We start from the raw sequence: 11,217 nt of genomic DNA, 5'->3' as shown, positions 1-11,217 counted from the left end.
CCAAGCAGAGTATATGCATTAATGCCTTTCTTCAGCATTATCCCAATCAGCCTGCTTCTTCCTCTCGAAACGCCATCATCAGTCCCTTGTCTCCTCACCATGACAACTACAGCTTTGAGCTACACCCGCAGCGTGTCCGTCACTTCAGTGAGAGCTGCCCCAGACACTAGGGCCCTCACTCCAAACCCTGTGTTCTCCTTTGTTAATGCAGGCACCATTAGTTGTCTTAATTATTTTGACCCATTTGTCCAAGGGGAGGGGGTCTTTATTGATTAAAGTTTTATCTTATTTTATATCTTAAGCTAAATATGAGTGATCATGTTGAGATACAGCTATGAAAATCTGTGGTGCACATGAATAAAACATAAAACTAGTCAAATTGTAAAACTTGCTGTGTTTTATGTGTAAAATTTTGATTATTTATTTTTATCAACCATTGTTCAGTGAAAAAGTAAAGGAAATTTAAAGATTTGTGTTGACATTTTTACATCTTACAGCAGCTGTTTGATGTCTGATCTTTTGTACAAAGCTGATTTTATGATTTTTTTTTGTTGTTTCCCTCATTGCTTTTGTATTCCCCTGTTTATGTGCTTTGTGCATGAAGCAGTGGTTCCAATGAACAGCAAAAATCAAACAACTGATTCCTTTTCTGCTGGTAACCTTATATCGATGAGTGCAAATCAATTAAAGTGTAAATTATGTTTTCATTATTTTATAAAAAAATAAAACTTAAAAATATTTCAGAATGATGAAACTTTGTATTGTGTTAACATGTATGTGAATAGATATGAGGACAATGGGTGACTTTGTCCCTGAATGCTAAGAAACTGGTTAGTGTTCGAGCCCTTACTAGCTTTAAGGTTGGGCTCAGTACAGGTTTGACTAGGCTGTGTCCTTGTTTGGTGACCATGTTAAAGTGATGTAATGCTTAGTTTGTAAAGTGTGTCAAATGTCCCATTCAGAGGCACTTTAACATCTGATCCTCTGCCTCTTGTGATTTGCCCTAGTAGCAAACGTGGTTATTAGGTGCACATTATGAAACCTGACATTATTGACACTTGCAGTTCATGTCAAAAATTAATATGACAAGTAACTTAAAGCTCCACTGCCTGACAGCATAAAATGTCATCATGTTGCCACTTTATTTGCTCAGTTGGGCATTTCTTGTACATGTCAATCCTGTAAAAATGACTAAAGTCAGAGCTGTGGGAAACTGGCTAAATAACATTGGGTAGAGTTCTTCATGAATATAAAACTCACTTTACAGTCTCTGGCGTTTTATGTTTTTCATCACAGCTGTAGACTTGCACACTATAGTCAGTTCCCAGATGTGGTGAGCTAAGTTGTGATTGTACAGTGTACATCATAATTTACACAGATATCCTATGATATGTTAGAAATTTTTTTTTTTAAGTCAAAACGCTTTGGTTTTATGTGCCATTTGGTAAGTTAGGGTGACTATATTTTGGAACAACTATGTTAACCACATTTATTAGACTTACAGAACAATAACAATTGCATTCTGAGTCTATATGGCCAGGTAATCTTATTCCTCTCCAATCAGCTGTTCCTTATAAATACAATACAGTTTTAAAAATGTATGTTTTATTCATGGTCATAGAATAAATCAAAGTCGGTTGCCATAAAAATGGACTACTTCACTAATTACTTTTCAGTAGTTCAGAGCTATTTGGGGTAGTTCTAAGACTTATTAAGGGGCCATACAAAATGCAGGTACATACAGGTAGATACTAGATAATCGAGCAGTCTGATAACCTATGCTGCGTGTAGGGCATGTACATGAGCTGGGGCGTACGAGAAGGCGGGACCTAAACACAATGGTCAATGCAATGCAAAAAAAAAAAAAACAGCTGCGCGAAGTATGGAAAATGTCGATATGAAACAGATGCCAGATTTGTGCCATTTTACAAATTTTTTACATTTTTAGAACATGTTCGCAAAAAGTACGTATGGTCACCCTTCTATAAGACTGAAGAGCGGAAGTGTGGTAGCGCTACAGAGAGCAGGTACAGCTGTAACTAACCCACGGTATGGGAGCACGCTAGTCGAATAGCTACATATGGGAATGGAGAATAAAATCCGTTGCTAATTCAGCTATTACCTCATGACTGTCTCTTGTTAATGGCACCTCAAATGCTGATGGTACTGTTTACTTAAATAAGTGAGCCTTTGGCTATTTAGCTAGCTAGATAAGGTACTCGGACGGTGTTAGCTAGCATAGCTAACCTAGCTCTTGCAGACTAGATAACATAAGTAAGTTAGCTAGCAAGTTGAACGAGTTACTGTTTGTACCTACCCTCTTTCTTTCTTTTTAGCCGACATCCATATTGAAAACTAGGACCTTCTTTATATCTAACTTTTTTAAGTCTTAAAAGGTTGGCCATGTAATTGACTCCTAATGTCACCTGCCCTGTGTGAAGCCGTTAGTCTGGACAGTTTTGACGGATCTACCACGTCTTCGGAGAGGCCTCAGAGTTGGTAACTAGCCAGCTAATGACACTGGAACACAGATGTGTGCCGCTGTAACAGAGACATGCTGTATAAAGAAATGCCTAACGCTACGTGGCGTGTTCAGTATTTTGTCGTAATGTTTCATCGCGCCAGTTAGCTAACCTAGCAAGGTCGCTGAAAAAGTCGGCAGTTATCGCCAACCACTGACGTGGGGTTTTGGGCACGCGTCAAATCTCGGCTGAAGCTGGAAACTCGCAGAGGTGACAGACGAAAGACCCTCCGCGTCTCCGCGACGAAAAGCTAGTAACTTAACGGGACTTTTTTTTAAGTATGTCCAAAAGCAGCCGAAGATACAAGGCTTTGCAAGGGAGCAATGGCAACGCTGCGTCCGGCTGTGCGCGGACGAGAGTGGCCCGTGCTCGCGTGTTGCTCTTCTGCCTGTGCTGCGTGCTGTCGCTGGCCTTGATCCTGGGCTGGTACCTGTCCGGCGAGACGGCCGGCGTCGACCTCCGAACCCGGGCTGCTGATTTATTGAAGGACAAGGTGGGTCTCCGCTGTCCGTGTGCATTTCACACTAAACGTGCAGATGCCGATCATCGCTTGGCATTCATAAAGAACCGCACCCAGAGATTCTTAAACTTTGGTTGAGAGTTAAAGTTGTAGGGCATGGTGTCCCAGTCCCTATTACAGTTTTGTTTACTGTGGTCTTCTGCAGCAAAACCTCCCTCCCTTGCTCACATGAACGTCTGATGTGCAGTCGTCCTAGGTGTTGAAGAATGTTAAAGGATGAAAGTTACTCCAGTTCTTCACATTTCTATTCAATGATGGACTGCTGTGCCAATTACAAGTTCATAAAGTGCTAATTACAAGTTGTAATTATTGGGCTAATTGCCTACTAAGTAGTCTCATTCAGTATCAGAATCAGAAGGATACACAAGCTGATTTTCTTGGTTTCTGCATAAATAAGGAATTAATGATACAAATACAAAATACAAATATAAATAATGCATGCACTGAGTATAGAGTTCAGTTACATTACATATAAATACCATTGACATGACCTGTTATGCAATAAATATTTACATTGTAGCATGTGTACCACAGTGTGACACCACTGGTGCCAGGTGAGGGGACTTTGGCTTGGGGAAAGAAGCCGTGCATGTAAGGGTTAGTCCTAGAGTTCAGAGCTCTGCCTTTTGGTCTCTGCTGAGAGGTAAAGGAATGGAAGAGGGAGTGTGTCTATTGTGTGTCGGATCAGTCGTGATCTTTATTCCCTAAAGGGTGCAGATTCAGGGCTGGGAGCCAACGCTTTCCTTTGCACGTAACAGAAGGCCCTGTATTGTTCGCTTATTGCAGGACGAGATGATCAATTCCAGTGTGGGTGTAAAGAAACAGGACTAGCGGTGCTTGTGACGGTCTCAATTCCATAAGCTGATGTGCATGCATGGTTAGGCCTGCTCAGAAGCTGTAGGCTTGTTCTTGAGCGCATTGGAAATCCTGTGGGTGATAACTAAGTAACTAAAACTTTGCAGTACTGCGCTGTGTTCACCACAGAGCCATGTGTGCTGTGGCTGGCCTTGTGAAGTCCACAGCCATCCCCACTGCGCTCTGTGTGCTGAGCTCCAGATCATTTGCTTCACATTGTGATGCCAGACATGAGCGTGAGAGCTGAGCAGCTGCTGCAGCAGGCAGCACAGAGATAATCCTCCACACACCTGGTAGAATTGTAAACAAAGGTATGCAGTAGATGCACTAAATCAAAATTTTTAAAAGTTACATAGAAAGAGAAGTCTGCTAACTAAGATTGGCTTTCGCTGAGCCGCTCATCTTAAAGTGTCTTGGAGAACGGTAAAAGAAAAGAGCTAATGAAAAAGTTACAAGAATGAGCAGTAGCAAACAAACTAGCCCACATTTTTTCTGCATAAACTTTACCATCTCGCCACCTCATTCATCAGCCCTTAACTCCTCACTGCTGAGGAGTCTCCAGGGGCCCTGGAGTGTCAGTGGAGGAAAGGCCGCACTGTCGGACTCCCGCTACCGCTCACTCGCTTGGCTCTCCTCTTCTGCTCCCCCTCTGCGCAGGTCTCCCACAAGCCCAGGAAGTGTTCCACGGCACAGGTGCGCAGGCTGGCCAGCCAGGTGGACAGGACTCGTCTGTGGGAGAGCCAGCTGAGGCCCATGCTGGTGGAGCGGGTACCGGGCACGGCAGGAAGCCAAGCTGTAAGGCGGGTAAGAGCCAGGGGCGCTCACCGATGTAGGCAGCCCCCCGGGACACAGAGCGACTCTGCTGCAGTGATTTTTTTTTTAAGTACAGATTAATAATTTAATTAATTAATAGATTGAACCTCAGTTTTTTGTTAGTATGTATGCCATTTGCATGGAATAACTATTAAAAAACATAACTATGATGCTTTTGGCAATATTCAATTGATATTATCTATACATCTGGCACATACATTTTAAAATGCATAAATTAATTATGTTCTCCATTAAAAGCAGATTTTAGACATTTATTAGGGTCTTTTTGACACAACCCTATGTTAATTTTTGTCATATTTTGAAGTATGCACAACCATGGGAACAACATTTTTAAAAAGTTTGAATATTTTTTCATGATATGTACAGGGGATCGAGTGACTCGCCATCGATATACTGCTAATTCCCCTAGAGTGCAGCTTTGTGACTGCTCTTATCCTTGTGTGGTCAGCACATCACCAGCCAGCTCAGGTCCCTCTCCGCGGGGTGGACGGTGGAGGAGGACTCATTCGAGTCGGCCACACCAAAAGGCACCGTGGTCTTCAGCAACGTGCTGGCTGTTCTGGATCCCACCGCCCCACGCAGGCTCCTCCTTGCCTGCCACCACGACTCCAAAATCATCCCTCGCGACCCTAAAGAGCCGCAGCGGGCGTTTGTGGGCGCTAGCGACTCGGCCGTGCCCTGCGCCATGCTGTTGGAGCTGGCGTCGGCGCTGGATACGCAGCTCCGAGCCCTGAAGCAGCAGGTGGTGTGACTCAGCCCCCAACCAACATTTCAGCGCACACAGCAGATACTCGGGTGATGGTGTAAGCTTCCGCGTGTAGATAAGCTTGCACAGCTCAGTGGGTGTGGTATTTTTCACTTTACATAGCAGGCCTGGGAAATAAGGCGAGACAAAGGAACTCGATCCGGCTGCTGAAAACTAATTCCCAAGTTGGCGATTTTTAGAGATTTTGTTTGTACAGTGGTAACAGTACCTGTTTAAAGTCGTGTATGTGTGTGAGGGTGGGGGTGTTTTGGTAAGAAAGGCATTTGAGAAAGGGAGCGAGAGAGTGTGAAATGGAGCAAGGCCCAGAAACTGCTGGCTGTGTGCCTTTCGTTGCAGCTCTGGGCCTGTGGCTGGGGTTGCCCATCATAATGATAAAACATTTTTAAAAAATGATTGACCTTGTGGGATCATTTTGCTCATTATTAGGACAAAATGCCTTTTTTGTATGTACTTTGATTTAAATTTTTGTTCCATAAAAATTTGTTGGCTACTAAAGTTCAAATTTGGGCATAAAGATTTTTTTTTATGACAATTAAACATTTAATCTCAGTTTACAGTGATACAAACTCAGTTACAAATTGTCATCACCAAGTTTTGTTCGTTACAAAACACAAATACACCCCCCACTCTCCCACCAACCAGCAGACATTTGGAATGTCCAAGAGTGTCCACTTCAACCCTGTCAGGGTGTTAGATGAGGACAGGCCTGAGGAAGGATCAGTGAAACGCTTCCAGCACCTATAGAACATGTCTGTGGGTCCTCGAAGACCAAAAGTAATCTTCTTGAGATGTAGAAAAAAAAATGTCAGATCTGTCAGCCACAGAGGGCAGGTTGGAGGAGTGGTACATTTCCTGTTGATAAATATTCTCTGCCTCACCAAAAGAAGCAATAAGCAATAGCATTCAGTCCTCAGGGCCTAAACGCATTAGCAGAAACGCCAAAATTAGCGAACAGGACAAACCTTTAGGTGTTCATTAAAAACTGAAGCAAGGTAAAAATTCCAAAATCTCCCCATGGTTTTACACAACCAAAACATGAAAGGGATGTGCTGGAACATTGTGTCAGAGAGGACATGCAGGACTAATGGGAGCCGGCTAAATCTCAGTTTGGCATTTCACTCAGCAGCGAGCTGCATTATTTATCTAGAGGAACATTCAGGTTAACAGATAATTCCACACACAGTGGGCAGAGTGTAAGAATGAGTGAGTACGGTCCTTTCTTGCCAAACAGTTTCTTCACAAATCAGCACCGTGTGCATTCAGTGACACATGCATCCACTTAGTTGTGCTGAGCCAGCTCTTAGAAGTGTGTCGGAACACTTGCATTGCTCGGCCAGACTCACACTCCCTATGTACTGTGACCCCACCCCCATCCCCTTTTTCAGAGGTCAGTAATCACTCTGCAACTCATCTTTTTTGACGGGGAGGAGGCCTTCGAGGAGTGGACGGACAAAGACTCCCTCTACGGCTCCCGCCATCTCGCTGAGCTCATGAGCCACACACCTCATCCGCCTGGCTCCACACACACCACGCAGCTGCATGCAGTGGTGAGGCTGTGTGTGTGTGTTTCTGTCTGTGAGCTCACATTTGTGATTTTCAGTAAATTTTCAGGACACTCACTCTTTTGTATGTCTGTCAGGATCTGTTTGTGCTGTTGGACTTACTGGGCGGTCCAGAGCCCCTGATCGTCAGCCATTTTGATAACACAGCCCGCTGGTTCGACCTCCTGGTTGCTGCAGGTCAGTAATCTGCCTTTCCTATGTTCTCTCTGACACTTCAGCATTTCTACATCGGCCTGCAAAGAGTTCAAACTGCGCTATTCAAGGGTCCTTCACGCCCGCACCGTCTCATTAGCGGAAGACGAGAACCAGATGTCTTAAATGATAGAGGACGCTTACGTCCGCAGTGCTGTGGTCCTCCAGCACTGGAGTCTGACAGCTGTGTTATAGCATGCCCTCGTAACAAAGTGCTGACACTGCGGTTCTCCCTGCTCTGTTGGTCCTGCCGTCTCAGAGGCAAGACTGCACCGACAGGGCCTCCTCTCCTCCCACCCCTCCGAACAGAGCTACTTCAGGAAGGACTTTTACCTGGGCCCCGTGCAAGACGACCACATTCCCTTCTTACATCGAGGTGAGTGACAGCACACCCCCACACACGCACACAACATTTGAGGACTTGTACTGACTCCGATGTTACTACAGCAAGTGTGTGACCATGTCGCTGCTGGCTCCCCTCCCAGGCGTGCCAGTGCTCCACATCATCCCCACGCCGTTCCCTTCCTTCTGGCACACGCTGAAGGACACGGAGGAAAGCATGCACAGGCCTACGGTGGAGAACCTCACCAAGATCCTGGCCATCTTCCTGACCGAGTACCTGCACCTCTAACCTCTGCTTTCGCACACACGACTTTTCGACACGCAGGCGTGCGCAGCAGCGAACGCTGATGGTACTTCATCAGCTGGTGACCAGCAAGCAGGGCGTCGTGCACAGGAGTGCGCCGCACAGACTTTTTGAATGCATCATTTTATTTATCTGCTGAAGCAAGCCATAGGTCACAATGACCATGAACCTAGCTGCTTTGCACAACTCGAAACCGCAAAGCCGTCGCCTCGGTCTGTTACTGCACCAGTCCGTGCAGGATGAGACAGAGCCATTGTTGATGAGACTCGCTACCAAAGACCACACTCATCATCTAGTCATCAAGTGGATCTGACTTATTTCAACAGCCTTGAACTTAAAATCTTTGCATTTGAGCCATTGGTCACTAACCCCTTGCACTGTATGTGCAGGTGAGCAGTGCTGGTTAGTTTCAGTTGTACTGTGTTATATATTTTAGTATCTGAATAATAAAGTCCTGTTAAGAGCCGAATCCTGTTAAGAATTCTGTTTCTCACCCGTGTTGTTCTGAAAGCAGTGAATGTTTAACAGAATAATTTGCAACTAGTTACAAGTACAAAATCATTTTCAGTGATCAGAACTTATCATTGAAATGGGAACAGTAAAAAAAAAAAAATTTAAAGTCTAAGTAACAGATTCAGTAATACATTAAATAATCGATTAGTTAAATGATAAATGGTGAGAGACGAGGGGGTTTGTTACCATAGCTATGACTGTAAAAAAGAATTCTTGATCATCACAGCCTTTGTGGTATGTAACTACAAGCTGAATATTTATATTCACTAAATCAGGTTTCGTGCTACGTCAAAGTATGATTCAGTTTTGAAAAAGGGAAGTGAATTTGTTCAGACATCAGTTCTGTTCCATTAATTTGTCATTCAGCATTCTACAATGAAAAGCAGATGTAGCACAGAAACAGACAGACTCTTAATAAATCGAGAAAAACTGGAACATTGGCCTTTTTTTATTACAGTGCCCCAGTCATTTCTAACTGAATTTTAAAAAATAACAACTTGCTACTGAGGTCTTTTTTCTCCATGTAGAATATATCCCACAAAAGTCGCTTGATGAAGCGCTTTTCTGTCACTAGGTGGCAGTAGCTGTCCGTGTTCATACTCCAGATTTTGGAACAGGCTCAAGTGCGGCCGGTGTGCAGTGCCGCTCAGGCCCTCCCCCCTCAGTACCGGTAGTAGTGCCCAGGCCCCAGGTGCCTGAGGGGAGGTGGCTGAGCACAGGACAGCTGCAAACAGGGGAGGAAGGAGCTGGGGCTCACTGGAGGTGAAAGGTCATCTTCAGAACTCTGGAATGTACCCCTCAATGTTCCGTCGTAGCACAATGACTGCTGTGGCGGGCAATCCTCTGTTTGTCTAAGAGACAGATTTAATGAGATTGAGTTTGTGGGGAGATAAAATGGTATAAATCATAAGGATGTAAGCAAGAAATTTTCATGGGAACACTGAGAATGAGGGAATTTTACAAACTCTAGAAACCAGCGAGTTACCGAGGCTCTAAAGCCAAGCTCACAGCAGAGGTCAACTCATCGCCTCCTGGGCTGCATGCTAGCTCGTGTCCCTCTGCCCGGTGTCCTGTAAAGTCGGTGCCGCGGCCGGGCATCAAAAAAGAACGCGCATGCACGCCTCACCCTTCACGGCTCTGGGCTGCTCTGTCTCGCTGCCGCCGGTTCTTGAACCAGTTGCTGACCTGAGTGGCAGTGAGACCCGTAGCTGCAGCCAGGTCCCGCTTCTCACGCGGCGATGGATACGGCTTCTGGCAGTACCACTCTCTCAGGACACAGCGAGACCTCTCCTACACCCAACCAGGAAAGGGCATGTGGGACTGGCCGTTTGGCATGCTCACCCGGCTATCTAAGCACAGATCTCACCAGGGCCAGTGACAATATAAGACGTCTTGACAGTCTATAATCTCCTAGTTACAGATTATAATCCTATAAATGTGGCACATCTCATAAATCCTTAACAGTAGTGTTATACCCTGAAACAGGTGTAAAAAGCTTGATAAAGACTACATTAACAGCACGTAGGCCTTGTACTGTGCGTCGGGGCTTAACTACCTTAAAGCAATAGCTCGTCTCCTCTCCGTCCCAGATCGTCCTAGGCAGAGGGAATTTACGGCGCACGCGGTACTTGCCCACCGCCCCTAGAGGGCGCCCTCGCTGCAACTCCGCCTCCAGGTAGTGCGCTCGGAGCCAGAGCTGCTGGAGGAGCGAGTGACTGCGAAGGGAGAACGTGCTCCCCTCGATAAGGGCGTAAAGCTCAGCAAAGCGGCCCTGATGGAAGGCAACGGCCGCCCGTGCCTTCAGGACGCTCTCTGCGCCCGGCTGCAGGCCAGGGTACGAGGAAGAGGTGAAGGGTAAAGAGCACAGGAAGGCAGTCAGACGCTCCATGCAGCCACCCTGTAGCAGAACCTCACACACGCACGCCACTTGGTCTTGGGAAAAGCCCATAGCCATGGTCATAGCAGAGATGTGCAGGAGTCTGAATCTGTGAGACAGGAGGAGACAGTAATGTTGGGTTAAGTTCAAATCACACAGCACAGTTCCTTATAGTATTATTCCACCTAATAATCTATCACACTGCTGAACATATCCTAATATTATTACTCAATTCCATTATCATTACTCTACTAGTTTGGGCTTTTTTTTTTAATGGTGCTTTAGTAGTAGAGGCCAATGTTGTAGCATTTCTTTAATGCAATTAACATCAGGAAATCTATGAAATATAAGTCCAGACTCTTGAATAAAAAGTACCTTCTTTAGGATCTGTTCTCAGTAGAATAGTTCCCCCTCTCATGTGAAAGATGTCTCATATCTTCATATGGTAATCCTTAGTGCTGCTGTACTGTCGAATTGCTGGGTGGCTGAGAAGCTGAGAGTAAGCCCCAGCATGTGAGACTGCACACACTTGTACCTGTACTCACCTGAAAAGATCCACCCACTCAGGTACATTTGGGTAACCGGAGACCATGAGGGTTACAAAAACACTGACATGTACTGACACACACTTTGCGTTGAGTCATGCGCGCATGCACCTGCGCGCACACACACACACACACACACACACACACACACACACACACACACACAAAAATAGAAAAAATAAATAAAAACTGTTAATCTGTTGCTTTGACATCATGGATAACAAGAAAAGGAGTAAATTTAAATATGAGTGCAATCCCATTTCCAAATCAAATTAGAGCACTTACATTTGTTAACTAGATTTGGTTACTGGTGCGTCCTACATGACCTACATACATTAAGATCTGAAGGGATGAGGGTTAAGCCTCAAAATGTATAACCTGAAAAA

At 45.1% G+C, this 11,217-nt stretch overlaps 2 protein-coding genes across 2 annotated transcripts; one reads left to right on the top strand and one right to left on the bottom strand.

Annotated features, from left to right (window-relative positions):
* The first annotated feature begins 1,849 nt into the window (after positions 1-1,849).
* Positions 1,850-8,366, top strand: qpctla (glutaminyl-peptide cyclotransferase-like a). The gene is made up of 7 exons (XM_027012756.2): positions 1,850-3,015; positions 4,555-4,701; positions 5,180-5,473; positions 6,883-7,044; positions 7,137-7,236; positions 7,511-7,627; positions 7,737-8,366. The coding sequence occupies exons 1-7, from the start codon at positions 2,803-2,805 to the stop codon at positions 7,880-7,882; spliced, it is 1,179 nt and encodes a 392-aa protein (XP_026868557.2). The 5' UTR covers positions 1,850-2,802; the 3' UTR covers positions 7,883-8,366.
* Positions 8,367-8,926: 560 nt separating this feature from the next.
* Positions 8,927-10,920, bottom strand: six9 (SIX homeobox 9). The gene is made up of 4 exons (XM_027012750.2): positions 10,662-10,920; positions 9,966-10,395; positions 9,537-9,700; positions 8,927-9,261 (listed from the first exon to the last, which is right to left on the bottom strand). Exons 2-4 carry the CDS (start codon positions 10,368-10,370, stop codon positions 9,072-9,074), a joined length of 759 nt encoding a protein of 252 aa, XP_026868551.2. The 5' UTR covers positions 10,371-10,395; positions 10,662-10,920; the 3' UTR covers positions 8,927-9,071.
* Positions 10,921-11,217: the final 297 nt, after the last annotated feature.

This window comes from Electrophorus electricus, chromosome 4 (genome assembly GCF_013358815.1).
Source record: "Electrophorus electricus isolate fEleEle1 chromosome 4, fEleEle1.pri, whole genome shotgun sequence".
In the NCBI taxonomy this organism is placed as follows: Eukaryota; Metazoa; Chordata; class Actinopteri; order Gymnotiformes; family Gymnotidae; genus Electrophorus; species Electrophorus electricus.
This window is presented reverse-complemented; position numbering and strand designations above follow the sequence as displayed.

Bases quoted from the DNA above. Each gene is read 5' to 3' on its own strand.
- qpctla (XM_027012756.2), top strand. From the start codon at position 2,803: ATGTCCAAAAGCAGCCGAAGATACAAGGCTTTGCAAGGGAGCAATGGC. The intron at 3,016-4,554 runs GTGGGTCTCCGC...CCCTCTGCGCAG, and splicing joins CTGATTTATTGAAGGACAAG to GTCTCCCACAAGCCCAGGAA. The intron at 5,474-6,882 runs GTGGTGTGACTC...CCCCTTTTTCAG, and splicing joins TCCGAGCCCTGAAGCAGCAG to AGGTCAGTAATCACTCTGCA.
- six9 (XM_027012750.2), bottom strand. From the start codon at position 10,370: ATGACCATGGCTATGGGCTTTTCCCAAGACCAAGTGGCGTGCGTGTGT. The intron at 9,701-9,965 runs GTAGTTAAGCCC...GGTTGGGTGTAG, and splicing joins AGACGAGCTATTGCTTTAAG to GAGAGGTCTCGCTGTGTCCT. The intron at 9,262-9,536 runs GTGAGGCGTGCA...TCTGTCTCTTAG, and splicing joins GCAGCCCAGAGCCGTGAAGG to ACAAACAGAGGATTGCCCGC.